The sequence below is a fragment of the Parambassis ranga genome, chromosome 21 (genome assembly GCF_900634625.1).
Source record: "Parambassis ranga chromosome 21, fParRan2.1, whole genome shotgun sequence".
NCBI classification, from domain to species: Eukaryota; Metazoa; Chordata; class Actinopteri; family Ambassidae; genus Parambassis; species Parambassis ranga.
In genome coordinates this window covers 5,643,054-5,667,987 of record NC_041041.1, presented here as the reverse complement: position 1 = coordinate 5,667,987, position 24,934 = coordinate 5,643,054, and the positions used below count along the sequence as shown (strand labels likewise).

The window sequence follows — 24,934 nt, the reverse complement described above, 5'->3', positions numbered from 1 at the left end:
TTTTTGTTGATAAGTATTATAAGAGGCACTACACTTTGACAAAAAGGCACAAAACAAGCTAAAACAAGGATAATATTGATATTTGTCACATTGTTCTTTTCTTTTTATCAGAATGTGTTTGATTCTGGAAAACCATCATGTCTTTTAAAGCTTATACTGTATAAAAGGGTCCACTGTATCCTGCCAGGGCCACTGTGCAGGAAAATCCCTCATTAAGAAAAGCATTGCAATACTCAGTTCAGTAAGCTTCAGTGAAGAGAAAGTGTCTGGGCCTCCATGACCGGGTATCTCCACAGTTGTTCTGGTGTGGTTAAATCTGGACTTTGACTCGGCCTTTCAGTAGCAGTCAGAGACGTGTCCTAAGGCAATTTCAGTTTGTTCTTACCTGTATATTTTGATTTTTATGCTGAAAAATCAGGTTTTTCTTTTTTGTTATTCAACCATTTGTCCTTTCATCTGTTCTGATCAAGTATCCCTGCCAGGATCTTTGGTCTTGTTACTACCCCAGTAGTAAAAGTCACAGGTTAATACTAGGGTAGTATAAACACATATGCTGTAAACATGATCATGAAATAAAGATATCTGTATTTATTCACTTCCACGTATCCAGCAAGAGTTATATATGTTTCATTTAGTTCACTATTCATGATTTTTTTTTTTAACGTTTACTGTAATGAGCTATTTTATGTTTATTTTGCATTAGATTAGATTAAACACACATACACTAATCTGTACATATCTATGTTGATCTAACAACATACAAACATCAGACATCAGTGACATACATGTTGATTTATTTCCATGAGATCAAAACCTGCATGTGTAATGTAGGCAAACTGCTAAATCAGGACATGTGTCCTTTAAGTTAAATTCAAATGTTAATACTTAAATACACAAACATCACATGCAGACAGTCCAAATACAAAAGTCAAAATGTAATTAAAAGCAACAATAAGTGTACAACAAGTATCTGTGTTGATACATTAGACCTATTTACAAAACAACCTCAACAGATGTTTATTAATTTCCTTCATTTTCAGTCCATATATGATTGGATTAAAGAGAGGATGATACAAGATCATTTGTAATGTTATTACAAAACGCACAATTGTTGGAAAGTCAGTCTCCAGTCGAAGAAGAAGTACGTCAACAGCAAGTAAACAAAAAAAGTTGATTAAAATTATTAAATGTGGTAAACAGGTCTGTGCAGCTTTTCTCCTGACTTCTCTACAACTTCTATAGACTATAACAAGTATCTTAATGTATGTGAACAATATGAAGAGCAGAGGGAGAATAGTAAGATCGACAAACATAAACAAACCATATATAGTTATGGCAACTGTAGTGACACAGTGTAGATTGTGAATTGTGCTGTTGCACAGTATTCCCTTTAAAGTGAAATTACAGAGCTTTTTATTGATAAGTATTATAGGAGGGACTACACTGTGACAAAAAGGCACAAACCAAGCTAAAACAAGGATAATATTGACATTTGTTTTTCTCATGATAACTGGATATTGCAGAGGTTTACATATAGATACATATCTGTCATAGGCCATAGCTGCCAACAGTAAGAACTCTGAGCAAGCTAGACAATAATATCCAGCCCACTGAAAGAGACAAGTTGAATAAGATATGACCTGTGTTTCAGATAAAAAGTCAAGAAGAAGCTTTGGGTAAATCAGAGTGCTGGAGAGAACAGAGTTGATTAACAGAGCAGCAATAAAAACATACATCGGCTCATGGAGGTTTTTGTGAATCACGATCAAACACACAATAGTACAATTACTGCACAGTGTTAGAACATATGCTGTAAACATGATCATGAAATAAAGATATCTGTATTTGTTCACTTCCACATATCCACCAAGAGTTATAAATGTTTCATTTAGTTTAGTTTCCATTACAGTTAATAAAGACAATGTTTAAAGAATACATTTAAAATATTTTAGTTATACCTCACTGTTACCTGATGTTGAAGGAGCCCCGTGTTTGTCTTGAATACAGATGTCCAGCTTTATACTGAAGTGTTAGCTCTGTGTGTTGTTTTGATTAGTCTGCTTCTCCCTCATTGGATTTCATAAAGTTATGAATGAATATGAAGACTATGAAGTCATTGTCACGTGAGGAACATGACACTAGAGACATCAAGAGAAACTCTAGGGTCTAACGCAGTTCCTGAATAGTAGTTATGAAAAACCTATTAAATTAAACCCATTAAATGAATGTTTAAACTTCGCAATAAATTAAATGTCATTCTTGTAAAGCTACCAGAGAAGCCCAAAACTTTAGCAATCAGTCCTTCACGGCCTCCCAGAACTGTTACATCTTGCTTTGATGTGGTTATACAGCAGTCAGCAATAACAGTATGACCACAGGTCATACAACGGCAGGATGGGCTGCCAAGGCTGATAGCTGGTCTGTGGTCTGATCCCACAGACAATCTGATGTAGCTGGACAGTGAATGTTTGTTCTGATATAAAAGTGTCAGGACACACAGATCATAGTTTGTTATGTATCAGGGTGGTCATAATGTTTCTGATCAGCAAGCATCCATCCATCCATCAATTTTCGACTGCTTATACTGGGCCGGGTCACAGTGGCAGCACTCTAAGCAGGGACAACCAGGCTTCCCTCTCACCTGACACTTTCTCCAGCTCTTCCGGGGGAATCCCGAGGCGTTCCCAGGACAGCCAAGAGACATAGTCTCTCCACCGTGTCCTCGGTCTTCCCCTGGGTATCCTACCAGAGGGACATGCCCAGAACACCTCCCCAGGGAGGCATCCAAAACAAATGGCCGAGCCACCTCAACTGGCTCCTCTCGATGTGAAGGAGCAGCAGCTCTACTCGAGCTCCTCTCGGGTGACCAATTTCCTCACTCTATCTCGAAGGGAGAGCCCAGCCACCTTTAGAAGAAAACTCGTTTTGGCCGCTTTTATTCATGATCTCATTCTTCGGTCATTACCTAGAGCTTATGACCATAGGTGAGAGTAGGAACATAGATTGAACTTCTTTACCACAACAGATCGGTACAGCGACTGCATTACTGCGGAAGCTGCACCGATCCGCCTGTCAGTCTCCCGCTCCATTTTTCCCTCACTCGTGAAGAAGACCCCGAGATACACAAACTCCTCCACTTGGGGCAAGGCAAGGCAATATTTATTTATATTGCACCATTCATACACAAGGCAATTCAGAGTGCTTTACATAAGATGAAATCACAGATTAAAAACATTTTAAAACATTAAATTAAGAAGGAAATTAAAATCATAAAAATAATAAAATCAAGAAAGTCAAGAATTTAGGAGAACGCTGCAGTAAACAAATGTGTTTGCAGGCCTGACTTAAATAAAGTGACTGTTTGAGCAGACCTCAGGTGTTCAGGAAGGCTGTTCCACAGGTGAGGGGCAGAATAACTGAATCCTGCTTCACTCTGTTTGGTCCTGACCCTGGGTACACACAGTAGGCCTGTCCCTGATGATCTCAGGCATCTGGATGGTTCATAAAGAACCAATAAGTCCAGGATGTATTTTAGTCCAAGACCATTCAGTGCTTTGTAGACCAGGAGTAGTTTTCAAATGCAGGACCTCTCCTCCCGCCCAGAGTAGACAAGACATCTCTTTCAGTGGCACTGCCCTCGATTGCCATGCAACGTTGCAGAGGCGTGTCAGCCAAGACAGCCCCACAACATCCAGAGATTTAAGGTACCCAGGGCAGATCTCATCCACCCCCGGTGCCTTGCCGTGGGGAACTTTTCAACTACCCCGGCAACTTCAGCCCCCACTTCCAGAATGGAAGGCATGTTGGTGGGATTGAGGAGATCCTCAAGTTACTCCTTCCACCGTCCAACCACATCCCCAGTCGAGGTCAACAGCTCCCTACCCCCACTGTAATCAGTGTTGGTGGAGTACTGTTTCCCCCTCCTGAGGAGCCGGATGGTTTGCCAGAATCTCTTTGAGGCTGACCGATAGTCCTCCTCCATGGCCTCACCAAACTCCTCCCAGGCCCAAGTTGTTACCTCTACAACTGCCCTAGCTGCAGCACACTTGGCCTGCCAATACTTATCAGCTGCTTCAGGAATCCCACAAGTCAACCAGGCTCAATAGCACTTCTTCTTCAGCTTGACGGCATCCCTGACTTCTGGTGTCCACCACCGGGTCCAGGGATTGCCACCGCAACAGGCACTGGAGGCTTTGGGGCCACAGCTTCGGACAGCCGCATCGACAATGGAGGCGAAGAACATGGTCCACTCTGACTCGATGTCCCCAACCTCCCTCGGAATCTGGATGAAGCTCTTCCAGAGGTGAGAGTTAAAGATCTCCTTGGTAGAAGGTTCAGCAAATTGTTCCCAACAGACCTGCACAGTACGTTTGGGCCTGCCAGGTCTGTCCAGCCTCTTCCCCCGCGGATCCAACTCACCACCAGATGGTGATCAGTTGACAGCTCAGCCCCTCTCTTCACCTGAGTGTCCAAGACACATGGCCGGAGCTCAGATGACACGATTACAAAATCGATCATTGACCTTCGGCCTAGGTTGTCCTGGTGCCAAGTGCACCGATGGACAACCTTGTGCTTATGAATCTTAAACTTGTGCTAGGGACACACTACACGTTCTTTTACCTGATTTTCCCTACGATTCCTTGCAAGCAAAGTCTGCACCAGTCAGGAGCAGTTGTTAAGTGTGAGATCACCTAGTTTTTCAGTCGCCACACAAAAATCTGCTGAAGCCAATCGGTTAGTGTGTCCTCCTAGTATTTTCAAAATCTGTCACGACTGTGAAAGTCATGTAGTGCGTCCCCAGCCTACGAGGAAACATAATCCTACAAACAGCTGAAAGCAACAAACTAAACTTCAGCCCATGCTACCTTCTCCTGAATCTTTCTCTAACAATAAACACATTTTACAAGAAAAACTACTTTTACTAAGGTCAAGTACTCCTGAGACAGACTCATGGATGTTGAGTCTTGATCAAGTCTGAGTACTTATTTTGGTAGTCAGAGATAAATTGAAATAACACAAATTATAATTAAAAGTAGGATGGTCATGATCAGTCTGTCTGGAGGAGATGTTTAATATAAACACCACTGTTTTGATTTATACTCTTGTACATTTCTTCTCCATTGTTTCTCCACTGATGAGGTGAAATCACTGACAGCAGAGGAGGAAGGCCTAACTTTACCTGTGGACAATGATTCAGTAATGTTCTCCATAGCCTCTCTCAGATTGTAAAGTTACTTCATGGGCAGCGAAACACATGACATCATAATAATCAGAGGGCACTTTAGACAGGTCTGGTGGATCTGGAGATGCCACTTACTAGCATCCCCTGGCCTATGGGTGAGCCTGATCCTTTGGGCACAGCAAGCTGCATGGAGAAGCAGCAAAATATATTTAAGGAAATCTACAAGTCCAGTTGCCTCGCTTCAAGCTCTTGAATAAAAGATGCACAGCAATACAGCTTAGTGGTGAAGCAGGGACTGTTATTTAAATTTAATATTGTCATCACACTTGTTGATACATTAGACCTATTTACTAAACAACCTCAACAGATGTTTATTGATTTCCTTCATTTTCAGTCCATATATGATTGGATTAAAGAGAGGATTATACAAGATCATTTGTAATGTTATTAAAAAACGCACAATTGTTGGAAAGTCAGTCTCCAGTCGAAGAAGAAGTATATCAAAAGCAAGTAAACAAAAAAAGTTGATTAAAACTATCAAATGTGGTAAACAGGTCTGTGCAGCTTTTCTCCTGACTTCTCTACAACTTCTATACACTATAACTAGTATCTTAATGTATGTGAACAATATGAAGAGCAGAGGGAGAATACCAAGATCGGCAAACATAAACAAACCGTATATGGTTATGGCAACTGTAGTGACACAGTGTAGATTGTGAATTGTGCTGTTGCACAGTATTCCCTTTAAAGTGAAATTACAGAGCTTTTGATTGACAAGTATTATAGGAGGGACTACACTGTGACAAAAAGGCACAAACCAAGCTAAAACAAGGATAATATTGACCTTTGTTTTTCTCATGATAACTGGATATTGCAGAGGTTTACATATAGATACATATCTGTCATAGGCCATAGCTGACAACAGTAAGAACTCTGAGCCAGCTAGACAGTAATATCCAGACCATTGAAAAAGACAAGCTGAATAAGATATGACCTGTGTTTCAGATAAAAAGTCAAGAAGAAGCTTTGGGTAAATCAGAGTGCTGGAGAGAACAGAGTTGATTAACAGAGCAGCAATAAAAACATACATCGGCTCATGGAGGTTTTTGTGAATCACGATCAGACACACAATAGTACAGTTACTGCACAGTGTTAGAACATATGCTGTAAACATGATCATGAAATAAAGATATCTGTACTTGTTCACTTCCACATATCCACCAAGATTTATATATGTTTCATTTAGTTTAGTTTCCATTACAGTTAATAAAGACAATGTTTAAAGAATACATTTAAAATATTTTAGTTATACCTCACTGTTACCTGATGTTGAAGGAGCCCCGTGTTTGTCTTGAATACAGATGTCCAGCTTTATACTGAAGTGTTAGCTTTGTGTGTTGTTTTGATTAGTCTGCTTCTCCCTCATTGGATTTCATAAAGTTATAAATGAATATGAAGACTATGAAGTCATTGTCACGTGAGGAACATGACACTAGAGACATCAAGAGAAACTGTAGGTTCTAACGCAGTTCCTGAATGGTAGTTATGAAAAACCTTTATTTTTAGTTTGAGAGTAAATTAAATGAATTTTTAATTGTTGCAATAAATTAAATGTCATTTTTGTAAAGCTACCAGAGAAGCCCAAAACTTTAGCAGTCAGTCCTTCACTGCCTCCCAGAACTGTTTCATCTTGCTTTGATGTGGTTATACTGCAGTCAGCAATAACAGTATGACCACAGGTCATACACTGGCAGGATGGGCTGCCAAGGCTGTTAGCTGGTCTGTGGTCTGATCCCACAGACAATCTGATACAGCTGGACAGTGAATGTTTGTTCTGATAGAAAAGTGTCAGATCATAGTGTAACACACAGATCATAGTTTGTGTCATGAGCCAGGGTCTTGGCTCCTTGTCTTTTATTATATTGTTTATTTTGTTATTTAGTTTTCAGTGTTTGTCCTCTTTCTCTGCTCCTCCTCAGTCCTTCCCTCTCTCCTTCTCTTCCTCCCTCCTCTTTCTCTGCTCCTCCTCAGTCCTTCCCTCTCTCCTTCTGTTCCTCCTCCCTCCTGTTCTCTGCTCCTCAGTCCTTCCCTCTCTCCTCCTCTAGCCTCCTCCCTGATTATCAGCTCCTCCCTAATTGTGTTCACCTGTGTCGTCTCTCCTCTTTTTAAGCCCTGTGCCTTCCCTTTGTCTTGGTCAGTTCTTCCCTTGTGATTCCCTGTGTGCACCCCCGTGTGTACTCCCTTGTGATCCACCTCTTCGTCCTTCTTCTTCCTCCGTGTTTCCTCATGTTTCCCCGATCATCCTCAGGTTTGGTTTGGTTTATTCTTTTGTGTTTACTTTGTACTTTTTACCTTTTGTCTGGCACTGTTTCCAGTAGCCCTCCTTTCGTTTACCTGCTCCTCTGGACTGCTTTTGTTATTTAGCTTTGAATAAAGCTCCTATTGTTGAACATTATTTTTGTCTGCGCCTGGGTCCTATTGAAACCCCACACGTCACATAACAGTTTGTTATGTATCAGGGTGGTCATAATGTTGTTTCTGGTCAGCAAGCATCCATCCATCAATTTTTGACCGCTTATTCTGGGCCGGGTCACGGGGGCAGCACTCTAAGCAGGGACAACCAGACATCCCTCTCACCTGACACTTCCTCCAGCTCTTCCGGGGGAATCCCGAGGCGTTCCCAGGCCAGCCAAGAGACATAGTCTCCCTACCGCGTCCTGGGTCTTCCTCTGGGTATCCTACCAGTGGGACCCCAGGGAGGCGTCCAGGAGGCATCCAAAACAAATGGCCGAGCCACCTCAGCTGGCTCCTCTCGATGTGAAGGAGCAGCGGCTCTACTCCGAGCGCCCAGCCACCTTTAGAAGACAACTTGTTTTGGCCGCTTGTATTCGCGATCTCATTCTTCGGTCATTACCCAGAGCTCATGACCATAGGTGAGAGTAGGGACATAGGTTGACCTTCTTTACCACAACAGATCGGTACAGCGACTGCATTACTGCGGAAGCTGCACCAAACCGCCCAGAGCTCTCCTCCCACCCAGAGAAGACAAGCCATCTTTTTCCAGTCCAGAACCATGGCCTCAGACCTGGAAGTGAAAGCAGAGATGTAATCCTGTGGTTCCCAAACCCGACCCCCTCCAGCCACTTGCTGCGCCTAAAAATTCTGTCTATAAAAATTATGAACAAAACTGTTAACAAAGGGCAGCCCTACCGGTGCCTTGCCGTGGGAAGCTTTTCAACTACCCCGGCAAATTCAGCCTCCACTTCCAGAATGGAAGGTGTGTTGGTGGGATTGAGGAGATCCTCAAAGTACTCCTTCCACCGTCCAACCACATCCCCAGTCGAGGTCAACAGCTCCCCACCCTCACTGTAATCAGTGTTGGTGGAGTACTGCCCCTCCTGAGGCGCCGGATGGTTTGCCAGAATCTCTTTGAGGCTGACCGATAGTCCTCCTCCATGGCCTCACCAAACTCCTCCCAGGCCCAAGTTGTTACCTCTACAACTGCCCTAGCTGCAGCACACTTGGCCTGCCGATACCTATCAGCTGCTTCAGGGGTCCCACAAGCCAACCAGGCTCAATACCACTTCTTCTTCAGCTTGACGGCATCTGTGACTTCTGGTGTCCACCACCGGGTCCAGGAATTGCCACCGCGGCAGGCACCGGAAGCTTTGGGGCTACAGCTTCAGACAGCCACATCAACAATGGAGGCAGACAACATGGTCCACTCCGACTCGATGTCCCCAACCTCCCTCGGAATCTGGATGAAGCTGTCCCAGAGGTGAGAGTTGAAGATCTCCCTGGTAGAGGGTTCAGCCAAATGTTCCCAACAGACCCACACAATACGTTTGGGCCTGCCAGGTCTGTCCAATTCAGATCCAACTCACCACCAGATGGGGATCAGTTGACAGCTCAGCCCCTCTCTTCACCTGAGTGTCCAAGACACATGGCCAGAGATCGGATGGCATGATTACAAAATCGATCATTGACCTTCGTCCTAGGTTGTTGGTGCCAAGTGCACAAATGGACAACCTTGTGCTTATGAATCTTAAACTCATGCTGGGGACACACTACACGTTGTTTTACCCGATTTTCCCTATGATTCACCAGTCAGGTGCAGTAAAGATCACCTAGTTTTTCAGTCGCCACACAAAATCTGCTGAAGCCAATCAGTTAGTGTGTCGTCCTAGTATTTTCAAAATCTGCCAGTACTGTGAAATTCATGTAGTGTGTCCCCAGCCTAACGGGAAAAAAATAATCCTACAAACTGAAAGCTGAAAGCAACAAACTAAACTTCAGCCCATGTTAGCTTCTCCTGAATCTTTCTCTGACATTAAACCCATTCTACAAGAAAAACTACTCTTACTAAGGTCAAGTACTCCTGAGACAGACTCATGAATGTTGAGTCTCGATCAGGTCTGAGTACTTATCTTGGTAGTCAGAGATAAATTGAAATAACACAAATTATAATTAAGAGTAGGTTGGTCATGATCAGTCAAACCTGTCTGGAGGAGATGTTTAATATAAACACCATTGTTTTGATTTGTACTCTTGTACATTTCTTCTCCATTGTTTCTCCAGTGATGAGGTGATATCACTGACAGGAGAGGAGGAAGGCCTAATTATACCTGTGGACAATGATTGATTAATGTTCTCCATAGTCTCTCTCAGGTTGTAAAGTTACTTTATTGGTAGCGAAACAGAGTAATGGGGCCTGCGAGGGGTCAGCAAGAGAGTTTTAACTTTACTGACTGCTTTGGCCAAATCTTAATAATCAGAGGGCACTTTAGACAGGCCTGGTGGATCTGGAGATGACACTCACTAGTATCCCCTGGCCTACTGAGCCTGATCCTTTGGGCACAGCAAGCTGCATGGAGAAGCAGCAAAATGTCTTTAAGAAATTTTATAGTTCAGTTGCCTTGCTTCAAGCTCTTGAATCAAAGATTAGTGGTGAAGCAGAGACTGTTATTTGAATTTTGTCTGATTTATACTATGAGTGCAACATTAATTAAATGCTTGTATCTGCTGTTTTTGAATAGGCCATCATGTTTAAAGTAGGCTAATGGACCACTTTATGATATAACATCTGTAAATGTTTGCCTTGAAATAACAACATAAAAACACATGAGTCACCAAAAGTTCCAGTGTTAACATGCTGAATCATAATAGTTTAATTAAAACAGAGATATAGTTGTTTATTTTCTACCAGAATGTTAAAACCTGCTTTTATACCGTAGACAAACTGTAAAATCAGAAAACACACATTCTTTAGGTCAAATCTGATCAAATGTTGACACTCAAACACAGTAAGAGACAATTCAGACAAATATAAAGATCAAAGTCTGTTTTTCTAAAATTAATTTAAAAAACAATTTTCAATATTGTCATCACACTTGTTGATATATTAGACCTATTTACTGAACAACCTCAACAGATGTTTATTGATTTCCTTCATTTTCAGTCCATATATGATTGGATTAAAGAGAGGATGATACAAGATCATTTGTAATGTCATTACGAAAAGCACAGTTGTTGGAAATTCAGTCTCCAGTCGAAGAAGAAGTACATCAACAGCAATTAAACAAAAAAAGTTGATTAAAACTATCAAGTGAGGTAAACAGGTCTGTGCAGCTTTTCTCCTGACTTCTCTACAACTTCTATACACTATAACAAGTATGTTAATGTATGTAAACAATATGAATAGCAGAGGGAGAATAGCAAGATTGACAAATATAATCAACCCGTATATGGTTATGGCAACTGTAGTGACACAGTGAAGTTTGTGAATTGTGCTGTTGCACAGTATTCCCTTTAAAGTGAAATTACAGAGCTTTTTACTGATAAGTATTATAGGAGGGACTACAGTTTGACAAAAAGGCACAAACCAAGCTAAAACAAGGATAATATTGACCTTTGTTTTTCTCATGATAACTGGATATTGCAGAGGTTTACATATAGATACATATCTGTCATAGGCCATAGCTGCCAACAGTAAGAACTCTGAGCCAGCCAGAGTGTAATATGCAAACCACTGAAACACACAGGCTGAATAAGATATGACCTGTGTTTCAGATAAAAAGTCAAGAAGAAGCTTTGGGTAAATCAGAGTGCTGTAGAGAACAGAGTTGATTAACAGAGCAGCAATAAAAACATACATCGGCTCATGGAGGTTTTTGTGAATCACGATCAGACACACAATAGTACAATTACTGCACAGTGTTAGAACATATGCTGTAAACATGATGATGAAATAAAGATATCTGTACTTGTTCACTTCCACATATCCACCAAGATTTATATATGTTTCATTTAGTTTCTTATCCATTACAGTTAATAAAGACAATGTTTAAAATGTTTTAGTTATACCTCACTGCTGCCTGTTGAAGGAGCCCTGAGTTCATTGAATACAGATGTCCAGCTTTATACTGAAGTGTTAGCTCTGTGTGTTGTTATTAGTCTGCTTCTCCCTCAGTGGATTTCATAAAGTTATGAATGAAGATGAAGACTATGAAGTCATCGTCATGTGAATACTTTGTATAATTTGTATTCTTTGTCTACTTCAAGTTTGTTGACGGCTGACAAACAACAAATTGATCCATTACCTTCAACCAACCGGTATGTTTGTTTAAAATCTAAACTTTTGTCATCACAGGAGTTTGATGCGTTGGTGTGACAAATCCTGTACTCTGTGATCGCTCATTAGGAGCAGTTATTAAGTGTGAGATCACCCAGTTTATCAGTTGCCATAGAAAAATCTGATGAAGCCAGTCTGTTAGTGTGTCCTCCTAGTATTTTCAAAATCTGTCAGGACTGTGAAATTCATGTAGTGTGTCCCCATCCTAAGAGAAAAAAAATAATTCTACAAACAGCTGAAAGCAACAAACTAAACTTCAGCCCATGTTAGCTTCTCCTGAATCTTTCTCTGACATTAAACCCATTCTACAAGCAACACTACTCTTACTAAGGTCATGTACTCCTGAGACAGACTCATGGATGTTGAGTCTCGATCAGGTCTGAGTACTCGTCTTGGTAGTCAGAGATAAATTGAAATAATTATAATTGAAAGTAGGTTGGTCATGATCAGTCAATCCTGTCTGGAGGAGATGTTTAATATAAACACCACTGTTTTGATTTGTACTCTTGTACATTTCTTCTCCATTGTTTCTCCAGTGATGAGGTGATATCACTGACAGGAGAGGAGGAAGGCCTAATTATACCTGTGGACAATGATTGATTAATGTTCTCCATAGCCTCTCTCAGGTTGTAAAGTTACTTTATTGGTAGCGAAACAGAGTAATGGGGCATGCGAGGGGGCAGCAAAAGAGTTTTAACTTTACTGAATGCTTTGGCCAAATCTTAATAATCAGAGGGCACTTTAGACAGGCCTGGTGGATCTGGAGATGACACTCACTAGTATCCCCTGGCCTACTGAGCCTGATCCTTTGGGCACAGCAAGCTGCATGGAGAAGCAGCAAAATGTCTTTAAGAAATTTTATAGTTCAGTTGCCTCGCTTCAAGCTCTTGAATCAAAGCTTAGTGGTGAAGCAGAGACTGTTATTTGAATTTTGTCTGATTTATACTATGAGTGCAAGATTAATTAAATGCTTGTATCTGCTGTTTTTGAATAGGCCATCATGTTTAAAGTAGGCTAATGGACCACTTTATGATATAACATCTGTAAATGTTTGCCTTGAAATAACAACATAAAAACACATGAGTCACCAAAAGTTCCAGTGTTAACATGCTGAATCATAATAGTTTAATTAAAACAGAGATATAGTTGTTTATTTTCTACCAGAATGTTAAAACCTGCTTTTATACCGTAGACAAACTGTAAAATCAGAAAACACACATGTTCTTTGAGACAAAGCTGATAAAATGTAGAAAGATTAACATTTAGGCAAATACAAACATCAAAGCTCTCTTTTTCTATAATCAATTGAAAACAATATTCAGTATGTAAAATCACACATGTGAAGCTGTTCTCACATCCTGTTATCATCCTGTTGAAAGCATAGTCAAATCTGATCAAATGTTGACACTCAAACACAGTAAGAGACAATTCAGACAAATATAAAGATCAACGTTTTCTGTTTTTCTAAAATAAATAAAAAAAACAATATTCATTATTGTCATCACACTTGTTGATACATTAGACCTATTTACTGAACAACCTCAACAGATGTTTATTGATTTTCTTCATTTTCAGTCCATATATGATTGGATTAAAGAGAGGATGATACAAGATCATTTGTAATGTCATTACGAAAAGAACAGTTGTTGGAAATTCAGTCTCCAGTCGAAGAAGAAGTATATCAACAGTAAATAAACAAAAAAAGTTGATTAAAACTATCAAGTGAGGTAAACAGGTCTGTGCAGCTTTTCTCCTGACTTCTCTACAACTTCTATACACTATAACAAGTATCTTCATGTATGTAAACAATATGAAGAGCAGAGGGAGAATAGCAAGATTGACAAATATAAACAAACCGTATATGGTTATGGCAACTGTAGTGACACAGTGAAGTTTGTGAATTGTGCTGTTACACAGTATTCCCTTTAAAGTGAAATTACAGAGCTTTTTATTGATAAGTATTATAGGAGGGACTACAGTTTGACAAAAAGGCACAAACCAAGCTAAAACCAGGATAATATTGACCTTTGTTTTTCTCATGATAACTGGATATTGCAGAGGTTTACATATAGATACATATCTGTCATAGGCCATAGCTGCCAACAGTAAGAACTCTGAGACAGACAGAGTGTAATATGCAAACCAGTGAAAGAGACAAGCTGAATAAGATATGACCTGTGTTTCAGATAAAAAGTCAAGAAGAAGCTTTGGGTAAATCAGAGTGCTGGAGAGAACAGAGTTGATTAACAGAGCAGCAATAAAAACATACATCGGCTCATGGAGGTTTTTGTGAATCACGATCAGACACACAATAGTACAATTACTGCACAGTGTTAGAACATATGCTGTAAACATGATCATGAAATAAAGATATCTGTACTTGCTCACTTCCACATATCCACCAAGAGTTATAAATGTTTCATTTAGATTCTTATCCATTACAGTTAATAAAGACAATGTGTAAAATGTTTTAGTTATACCTCACTGCTGCCTGATGAAGGAGACCTGTGTTCATTGAATACAGATGTCCAGCTTTATAATGAAGTGTTCAGCTCTGTGTGTTGTTTTTATTGGTCTGCTTCTCCCTCAGTGGATTTCATGAAGACATAAAGACTATTTATTGGAACATGACACTAGAGACATCAAGATAAACTATAGGGTCTAACACAGTTCCCAAATGGTAGTTATGCAAAACTTTTATGTTCAGTTTGAGAGTAAATTAAATAATAATCAGTCCTTCACTGCCTCCTACAACAGTAAGAATTTTCTTAAACTGCAGGCAAAGTGCTTTTTAGTCATTAATCTCCTGACTGACAGGAAATTAGGAAAATAGTCTGATCAAGTATGACTTATCTTAAAGTTTCGTCTTGCTTTTGATGTCAGCCATCAGAACAGTCAGCCATAAGAGTGTGACCACAGGTCAAACAAGGGCAGGATCATGGGCTGCAAGGCTGAAAGCTGGTCTGTGGGATCAGACCACAGATCAGACCAGCAAAGTCTGCGCCAGTCTCTACTAGGGACAGTCGTCATGTGTAGCCGGCACCAAAATCTGTTGGTACGTGAGGGGAACAGACCCGACCTCAGTCACAGTCAATCAAACAATGAAAACAGAGGGTGGGACATGGTAAATAGTGTCAGAAGATGACGGGAGGTAGCGGGAATATCAACACAAGGATCAACTCTTCCACTATTTGATCCAAACCTGTTTTTTCCTGATGTTTGTGTCCGAGCATAAAGCTGCACAGACAGCAGCAGCAGGCCGACCGTCCTCAGTCTTTGTTTACTTTTTCTTCCTCCTTCTTCTTCGAGTTTGCTGGCGGTTGGCAAACAACAAATTGATGCATTACCTCCACCAACTGGTGTGTTTGTTTACAGTTTAAGCTGCTGTCATCAAATAAGTTTGATGCATTGGTTTGACAAATCCTGTACTCTGTGATCCCTCATCAGGAGCAGTTGTTGAGTGTGAGATCCTCCAGTTGTTCGGTCATCATAAATAATCGGCTGAAGCCAGTCTGTTAGTGTGTCCTCCTAGTATTTTTAAAAGGACTGTGAAAGTTGTATAGTGTGTCCCCAGCCTAAGAGGAAAAAAATAATTCTACAAACAGCTGAAAGCAACCAACTAAACTTCAGGCCATGTTACCTTCTCCTGAATCATTCTCTAACATTAAACACATTTTACAAGAAAAACCACTCGTGTTGCATGGTTGCCATTTTCGGCTGCCATCAGGACACTTCACATACACTACCATTCAAATGTTTGGGGTCACTTAGAAATGTCCATAGTTTTTTTCAATGAAGATAAACATTAAAATAATCAGACATACTGTGTTATGTTGATGAAGATTCTCAGTCATCCAGGTCATCATATGTAGAGAAGATTGAAGCAAGGCATCTGGACTTGTAGCGTTTTCTTGAAGACGTTTATCTAATCGTGTTTAAAGGCTAAGTGATGATTAGAAAACACTTGTGCAATTATGTTAGCACAGCCGAAAAGTGTTGTGCTGATTAAAGAAACTGGCCTGGGTGACCCCAAATTTCCAGACAGTAACGTAAACACATGTACAGATCTCAACCCTAATGTTGTGTTCTCCTGGTAAGGATGAGCTGACGAGAAGATATTTGTCAGGGTTGTGTTTGGGAGAGAAAAAAAAACATTCATACTAAGGGGCAGGTACTCCTCAGTCAAACTCATAGATGTTGAGTCTTGATCAGGTCTGATTACTCATCTTGGTAGTCAGAGATAAATTGAAATAACACAAATTATAATTAGAAGTAGGTTGGTCATGATCAGTCAAACCTGTCTGGAGGAGATGTTTAAAATATTAACTGTTTTGATTTGTACTCTTGTACATTGCTTGCTTTTCCATTGTTTCTCCAGTGATGAAGTGATATCACTGATCAAGGAGGAGGAAGGCCTAATTATACCTGTGAACTATGATTCAGGTCTCAGGTCATGACAGGCTGTAAAGTTGCTTTGTGGGCAGCGGCACACATGGGGGGAGGTCTATGGGCCCTATGAGTCATAGGGCCTGTGAGGGGGCAGCAAAAGAGTTTTAACTTTACTGAATGCTTCGGCCAAATCATAATAATCAGAGGGCACTTTAGACGGGCCTTGTGGATCTGGAGATGACACTCACTAGTATCCCCTGGCCTCTACTGAGCCTGATCCTTTGGGCACAGCAAGCTGCATGGAGAAGCAGCAAAATGTCTTTAAGAAATTTTATAGTCCAGTTGCCTCGCTTCAAGCTCTTGAATCAAAGATGCACAGCAATATGGCTTAGTGGTGAAGCAGAGACTGTTATTTGAATTTTGTCTGATTTACACTATGAGTGCAAGATTAATAAAATTCTTCTGTTTTTTAATAGGTCATCACATTTAAATTAGGATAGTTAATGTCATAGACTCTTTTATGACCACTTTATGATACAACATCTGTAAATGTTTGCCATGAAATAACAACATAAAAACACAAGTCACCAAAAGTTCCAGTGTTTACATGCTGAATCACAATAGTTTAATTGAAACAGAGATATAGTTGTTTATGTTCTACCAGAACTTTAAAACCTGCTTTTATACCGTAGACAAACTGTAAATTCAGAAAACACACATGTTCTTTGAGACAAAGCTGATAAAATGTAGAAAGATTAACATTTAGGCAAATACAAACATCAAAGCTCTCTTTTTCTATAATCAATTGAAAACAATATTCAGTATGTAAAATCACACATGTGAAGCTGTTCTCACATCCTGTTATCATCCTGTTAAAAGCAACAATAAGTGTATAATGAGTATCAGTGTTGATACATTAGACCTATTTACTGAACAACCTCAGCAGATGTTTATTGATTTTCTTCATTTTCAGTCCATATATGATTGGATTAATCAGAGGATGATACAAGATCATTTGTAATGTCATTACGAAACGCACAATTGTTGGAAATTCAGTCTCCAGTCGAAGAAGAAGTACATCAACAGCAATTAAACAAAAAAAGTTGATTAAAACAATCAAGTGAGGTAAACAGGTCTGTGCAGCTTTTCTCCTGACTTCCCTATGTCTATAGACTATAACAAGTATCTTAATGTATGTAAACAATATGAATAGCAGAGGGAGAATAGCAAGATTGACAAATATAATCAACCCGTATATATTTAAAAAAATTGAAGCAACACAGTAAAGCTTCTGAATTGTGCTGTTACACAGTATTCCCTTCAAAGTGAAATTACAGATTGTTTTATTGATTGTGATCAGAGGAGGGACTACAGTATGACAAAAAGGCACAAACCAAGCTAAAATCAACAAAATATTAACATTTGTTTTTCTCATGATAACTGGATATTGCAGAGGTTTACATATAGATACATATCTGTCATAGGCCATAGCTGACAACAGCATGAACTCTGAGCCAGATAGACAGTAATATGCAAACCACTGAAACACACAGGCTGAATAAGATATGACCTGTATTTCAGATAAAAAGTCAAGAAGAAGCTTTGGGTAAATCAGAGTGCTGGAGAGAACAGAGTTGATTAACAGAGCAGCAATAAAAACATACATCGGCTCATGGAGGTTTTTGTGAATCACGATCAGACACACAATAGTACAATTACTGCACAGTGTTAGAACATATGCTGTAAACATGATCATGAAATAAAGATATCTGTACTTGCTCACTTCCACATATCCACCAAGAGTTATATATGTTTCATTTAGTTTCTTATCCATTACAGTTAATGAAGACAATGTTTAAAGATTAAAATAAAAATATTTAAGTTATACCTCACTGCTGCCTGATGAAGGAGCCCTGTGTTCATTGAATACAGATGCCCAGCTTTATACTGAGGTGTTCAGCTCTGTGTATTGTTTTTATTAGTCTGCTCCTCCCTCAGTGGATTTCATATAGATATGAATGAAGATGAAGGCTATGAAGTCATCGTCATGTGAGGAACATGACACTAGAGACATCAAGAGAAACTGTAGGGTCTAACGCAGTTCCTGAATGGTACTATATAATTACTGCGTGCTACAGCGCTATATGCAGCGAGTAATCAAACTATTTACAAAATCATTCCTTCATAACAATAAAGTTGGACTTAACTCACTGTTTTGCTCCCATTACCTTTTTATTTACGTACTGGTATGTTTTAGCGTAGCATGCGCCTTATGTATGTGTCAAATACAGAAATAGACCCTGTAATTGAGACTGCGTCTTATAATGCGGTGCGCCTTATGGCCGCGAAAATACGGTAGTTATGAAAAAACGTGTAACCATTTAAATGTTCCAATAAATTAAATGTAATTTCCTGTAAAATTACCAGAGAAGCCCAAAACTTTAATAATCAGTCCTTCACTGCCTCCTACAACAGTGAGAATTTCCTTAAACTGCAGGTAACATGCTTTTTAGTCATTAAACTTCTGACTGACAGGAAATTAGAAAAATAGTCTCATTAAGTATGATTTATCTTAAAATCTTGCTTTTGATGTCAGCCATCAGAACAGTCAGCCATAAAAATGTGACCTCAGGTCATACAATGGCAGGATCCTGGCCCATCAGAAATGGCAACCCTTGAGTTTGTTGGCCAACCACCAACAATCTCAGTTTGCCATTTCCGGCAGCCGACAGGATGGTTCACACAAACATGTGGAGACAACACCAACACACATCAACCAACTTGCAGACAACACTACCGTGGTGGGTCTCATTTCCAGGGGAACTACAGAAATGAGGTGCACCTTCTGGCCACGTGGTGCAGAGACCACAACCTTTCCCTGAATGTGGAGAAGATGACGGAGATCATTGTGGACTTCAGGAGAGCACACAGTCAGCACACCGCACAATGAGGGCAGCTGAGAAGATTATAGGCATCTCTCTCCCCTCCATACAAGACCTCTACAACTACGGCCTCAGCTGTAAGGCCCTCCACATTGCAGGAGACACCACCCACCCCTTGCACTGCTTCTTCAGTGAAATAAAGAGACTACGAAACCTCCAGGCCAGGGCCAGCAGACTGAGGGACAGCTTCATTCATCAGGCCTTCAGGAAGTGTTTGCCCCACCTCCCCCCTTTGCCCCTACACAAGAACTCTTGAGATAAGAACCTCATGTCGTGATGTCAGAAATTTAACGGATCACCCGATTGCTATTCTTGCGACGTTAATCACTTCTCATGAGCCCCGTACCCTCCACGAAGGATGCACAAGCTAAATTTTGGCGGGACTCAAAACAATCGTATGACTGAGAATTCAGGTCAACATCAGGCAGGGGCAGGTAGTCTGGAGCCAAACTCATGGATATTAATTCTTGTTTGGGTCTAAGTACTCATCTTGGTAGTCAGAGATAAATTGAAATAACACAAATTATAATTGAAAGTAGGTTGGTCATGATCAGATGAGCAGTGAACTGTATGTAGATTTTAAGTTGTGGAATGAACTGTGTGAATGAGCAAAGCTGTAGCACTATGCCCACTATTCCTCTCAGGGACAATAAAGTTCCATCTAATCAAATCTAACCAGTCAAAAATCAGGAGATGTTTAAAATGAATAGACACCTTTTTGTACTTTTCTTTTCCATTCTTTCTACAGTGATGACCTGGGATCAGGGTTTTTATAGCTTATAGAGGTTCAATGCATTTAGGATATGACAAAGTTTAAAGGAGTTTCGAGAATAACATAAAGTGGAGTGTGTGTCTCAAAGGGAAAAACTGTTTACAACTGACATGATGATGGTAGAGGACCACAACACATCCCCTTGAGCAAAATTGAGATCTGTAATATTGTAGTGACAGCTCAAAGCTGATGTAAGGATTCTGTAATGAGTGTCATCAGTGCCCTGTACTGACACACATGGGAGGTCTGTGTAAACAACAGTCCAGGCCTCAGGGGAGCGGTGTGAGTTCTGCTGTTGCAAATGGCTAATTATGACCCAGTGGCCACAGTGAGCTGGACTTGTGGGACCTGTGATCTAATGGAAGTCAAACTGATCCTGATTGTTATGAAACACGTCTGGAAGACCTTTGGCTTTTGACACCAGAGAATTGCTGGTGTAACAACTAGCTAAATGATGTAACTGTCACAAAAACAAAGGTGGTCAACAGGTCATTATCTCCTCTTTTTAATTGCTTGGAGAGCAATTAAAGTGAAGCTCAGCACTCACAAACATAATATTATTATTATTATTACCCCACAGCCTTTGACAGCAATACAAATATCAGCAATAATAGCAAAGTTTTTATGGTTTTATGTTGACCTTTAACCCACAAATGAAGATAGGACTGTTGTTAGCCCACATTAGGAGAATGAGTGCCAGTATTTACATATATTTAATTCGCTATCTTTAGATTTACAGCTTGCAATGGAACTGTACATCCAACCGTGTCTCATCCCACAACAGTTCACAGTAGTCGCAACATTTAGAACTGTTTTGTACACAATGACACAAATTGTTCATTGTTTCATTATGACATGCACATATATTTTAATATATTTTAATTACCTAAAAAAATACCTGTAATATAATGTTTTGTGCAGTCTGACATGAGTCATTTTTTATGACCACCGGCACAACAACCTACAACATTGCCCTGTTTTTTAACATTAACCCAGTTTTAAGGCCAACCCTAGTGTAAAATTAGATCCAAGTCATGGTCAGAACCCTCATTAGGACTTTCACCAAAACTACAGAAACAGTGCCATACAGTGAATGTGAACCCACGACTCCTGCAGCAGTCCATACTATGGTCCATACTACCTCCTAACTCAGACATTTTGTGTACATGAATGATTTTATTACGTGACCATTTCATGTAAATTAATGATGGTACATCTGACCCGATACATGCAAGGATGTCTTCTTTTTAACCAGTTAGAAGCTGTGATGATGCTTGCATCAATGTAGATCCACAAAAGGTCCTTTCTAAAGCCTTGAGTTGGAGTTCTTGTATAGCAGCACAACAAGGTGAACACCACAGATCTGCTCACTGCGTGAAGACTAAGGACCCCATCCATCATCCATTAAGCCGCTTTGTCCTGGGTCATGGGGGGGGGGGGGTGAAGTACGGGTGAAAGGCAGGGTACACCCTGTCATTCCCTCCACTTGTCTATATTTATGTTTACTTAGCACCTTACATCTCCATATTTGTATCCATGTATCATATATTGTGCTCATACTGCGTACTGTACTCTTATTTTGGATTATAGTGACACTTTAATGTAACTTGATACCTCTGGCACAAGAATTTCCTTCGGGGTTAATAAAGTTTTATCTTATCTTATCTTATCTTATCTTATCTTATCTTATTTATGGTAATCAAACCTCTCATAGATGACGGTACTTGTAAGCACATATAAAGCACAACTGACCTCTTTCTGCTAACTGAAAAGGAAACTCATTAGCCACAGGTAGCAGAAGATTTAAACATCAGTGACAACTGTCAGTCATATTACGTTGCCTGAGCAGCTCTAGGCATCTCAGCGTTTCATGTCAAATCCTGCACTCCTGGCTTTTTAATTCACATGGTGAGATTTCATCTAATGGTTGATGGAGTCGCAATAATGCTTTTTAATAGCAGGTGTGAAAGCGGAAAGGGGAAAGTGCTGCAGATCTGAAGGCCAGTGTCCAGATACACATATACATATATGTATATACATAATCACAGAAACATGAGTTGTTTATCCAGATTATCTAAAGCACTTTATTGGGAGGTCAAGCTGAAATGTCAGTATGTTTCAAAAGGTCTGTAATAATCCCGCATTACACGGGAAATCTGTGTGACCACAGCTATGATATAATGCTGTGCAAGATCTCAGATTTGTCTTTGCATACGTCTCCAAAACAAACATTCCCAGTGCTCGTCTTTTTTTAGTCAGCCGGGATATAAGACACACACAGTGCTGAAGACAACAAGAGAGTTTCAGCCATGTAGCTGCAGCACATCTTCTGCTGTTGAGATGGTATGGTATTAACTCGTGGCATCATAGGAGGAGGTTTTCTCTCATGCAACATGGATAATGTTTCTGCAGTGAGAGTTTTCACTTTGTCTGCATTCAATGACACTCTCAATCACAGAGCTGCTGTCTTCTGTGTCACTTTAATGTGCTACTGCGTCATTGTGTTTGCCAATGTCTCAGTCATTCTGACCATTATCCTAAATGAAAGCCTACATGAGCCTATGTATGTTTTAATATGTGCTTGTTGTATCAATGGACTCTATGGGACAGCAGGTTTCTATCCAAAGTTCCTGTCTGACCTCCTGTCGTCCTCTCAGGTCATCTCGTACACTGGATGTCTGTGTCAGGCGTTCGTCATGTACTCCTTTGTTTGCAGCGACACTTCTATTCTTACTGTCATGGCGTATGACCGGTACCTGGCCATTTGTCGGCCTCTGCAGTACCACTCCATCATGACGAAGAACAGACTCTCAAAGCTGGTCTTCTTCTCTTGGTTAATGCCTTTCTGCATTTTCTCCATTAACATCCTGCTGACGACCAGACTGACCTTCTGTGGTACTAACATTGAGAGACTGTTCTGTGTCAACTGGGCCATTGTTAAACTGGCCTGCCCCGGCATGGACACTTTTATAAACAATGCATTTGCATATACTACATTGTCTATCTATATTTTTCATTGGTTCTTTATTGTTTGGACGTATATGTACATAGTTAAATCATGCGTGCAGTCCAAAGAGGACAAGGTAAAGTTCATGCAGACATGTCTGCCACATTTAATCTCTTTAATCACCTTTTTTGTCATCGTGTTGTCAGATTTGATGCACATGCGATTTGCTTCTAAAGATCTTCCTGAAAGCTTTCATAACTTTGTTGCAATATCTGTACTCTTTATTCCTCCACTTATGAATCCTTTACTGTATGGGTTCAAGTTCAGTACGATTCGCAAAAGGATTCTGGTTTTAGTTTACCTGGGCAGGAAAAAACTGTTTGATTTTTAATTTTTATATATCTATGTTTGAAGATATGGAGAGTTTATTACAATTAAAATATCCATGATAAGTATAACACATCGTGCAACTTCCTAAATTAAATGTGTTTTATTCTAGAAAAAAAACCTGCATGTGACCTCGCATCAAAACACCGTGCTGAAAACAGTGATTTCTTTTGGCTGAATTGATAAATCAGCAACAAATCAAATATTTGACATTTATCATTAAACTTAGAAATTAACTCTATGACCTCTGGTTATTGTTTTAAAATAGAGGTCACATCGAAGTTTTTTCCTTACAAATAAAAGAAACTTTATCGTCCTTGTAAGACAGGTGTTTCCTAACACTTGTGCTTTGTCTTATGTCTACATAAGATAAGGAACATTTTTTGCTTGTATTGGTAAATAGTGTTATGCTCTAGAAGCTGCAGTATCTACTCTATGCTGTGTCTGTTTCAGCCTGCCGGCTTTTAGTGTTTCTTTTGGGGGTCATAGAGTTTGCACTGTCCTGTCCATGTGTGACCCAAAGCTCACCCATCAGAAGCTAGCAGCTGCAGACAAGGAGTCCACCAGATGTCTCTGTCCAGTCCAGCACAGCTACAGTGGCCTTTTCCTCCTACTTATGCCTAATTCCTCTGCACTGCCTCCCGAATGTCAGTTCAAACTAGCTACAAATCTGGAAGATCAATTATCAGATTTGGGTACAGGAAACATGGAAGGACTGCAAGCATTCATTTACACATTATGCAGCTCGTGATGTCTCTGTAGGCGGCCATGTTTTCTTATACAGTTTTCTGTTATGTGACCTCTCTCTCTCTCTCCCTGGTTTTGTCTCTCTTTCTAAAGGATCAGTGTTAATCTGTGAGGAGCTGACCCAGTGACCATTACCCTGCGATTTCCCCAAACACAAACACACACACACACACACACACATGCTGCATACACACAGCTGGTAATGGCTGGCCTCTTGAAGACCCAGATGTTGCAGTGGGATTTAATTTGTCACTATTATACTGTGTTGCCATCTTAGCACTGTGTTTCCTGCTGCTGCTAAACATGTCTGACCTGCTGTGTGTTTGTGTTTATTTGTCTTTATGGGGATGAATGTAAAGAAATGGGGGGGCATTGTGGGGTAAGCAGATGTTTGAGAGACCAGATGTAGCTTTAGGGTTTGTGTTAGAATGAGGATAAAGTGCTGGATAGTGCTTTATGTCCTCAATGGTTCTCACGACCATAGAAAAAACAAATGTGTGTGTTTGTGCAGCGTGTGTGTGGCTAAAAGCAGCAAAGAGTTAAGAAGCTTTGTGATCTGTTGGAGTACTTAAAGTGAGCGAGAGAATGAGGAACCATACAACGAAGAAGGTAAGGAGAGGTGAGTGCAGACTGCAGCAGATGGAGTGAGTGACAGGAGGGAGGACCACGGTAAGAAAAGATTTTATTAAATGCAAAAGAAATAGAGAATAAGTGAGGACAGGAGAATGAGAGAGAGAGAGACAGAGAGCGAGGTGGTTGGTGGATTAAGTCGGGTTAGAGAGGATTAGTGTCAGGTTTGGTTTGGTAGTAAACTCACAATCATGTCAGTCACCACTGTGACACACTCACACTGTTGATTCACTTCAGCTCAGAGATCACACAGTGAAACCCAACCGGGCCGCAGGAAGAGGAGGTAAGCCCATGTTTTATTCCACAC

The 24,934-nt window shown here is 40.2% G+C and overlaps 6 protein-coding genes across 6 annotated transcripts; 1 reads left to right on the top strand and 5 right to left on the bottom strand.

The window, feature by feature from the left end:
• Positions 1 to 989: 989 nt before the first annotated feature.
• On the bottom strand, positions 990 to 1,904 carry LOC114426143 (olfactory receptor 6N2-like). The gene has a single exon (XM_028393333.1). The coding sequence runs from the start codon at positions 1,902 to 1,904 to the stop codon at positions 990 to 992; it is 915 nt and encodes a 304-aa protein (XP_028249134.1).
• Positions 1,905 to 5,525: 3,621 nt separating this feature from the next.
• On the bottom strand, positions 5,526 to 6,440 carry LOC114426144 (olfactory receptor 6N2-like). Its single transcript, XM_028393334.1, has one exon. The coding sequence runs from the start codon at positions 6,438 to 6,440 to the stop codon at positions 5,526 to 5,528; it is 915 nt and encodes a 304-aa protein (XP_028249135.1).
• A 4,149-nt stretch (positions 6,441 to 10,589) lies between these two features.
• On the bottom strand, positions 10,590 to 11,504 carry LOC114426557 (olfactory receptor 6N2-like). The gene has a single exon (XM_028394050.1). The coding sequence runs from the start codon at positions 11,502 to 11,504 to the stop codon at positions 10,590 to 10,592; it is 915 nt and encodes a 304-aa protein (XP_028249851.1).
• Positions 11,505 to 13,337: 1,833 nt separating this feature from the next.
• LOC114426622 (olfactory receptor 6N2-like) lies at positions 13,338 to 14,252 on the bottom strand. The gene has a single exon (XM_028394140.1). It carries the CDS (start codon positions 14,250 to 14,252, stop codon positions 13,338 to 13,340), a length of 915 nt encoding a protein of 304 aa, XP_028249941.1.
• A 2,872-nt stretch (positions 14,253 to 17,124) lies between these two features.
• LOC114426618 (olfactory receptor 52K1-like) lies at positions 17,125 to 18,036 on the bottom strand. Its single transcript, XM_028394136.1, has one exon. The coding sequence runs from the start codon at positions 18,034 to 18,036 to the stop codon at positions 17,125 to 17,127; it is 912 nt and encodes a 303-aa protein (XP_028249937.1).
• Positions 18,037 to 22,306: 4,270 nt separating this feature from the next.
• On the top strand, positions 22,307 to 23,254 carry LOC114426839 (putative gustatory receptor clone PTE01). Its single transcript, XM_028394488.1, has one exon. It carries the CDS (start codon positions 22,310 to 22,312, stop codon positions 23,252 to 23,254), a length of 945 nt encoding a protein of 314 aa, XP_028250289.1. The 5' UTR covers positions 22,307 to 22,309.
• Positions 23,255 to 24,934: the final 1,680 nt, after the last annotated feature.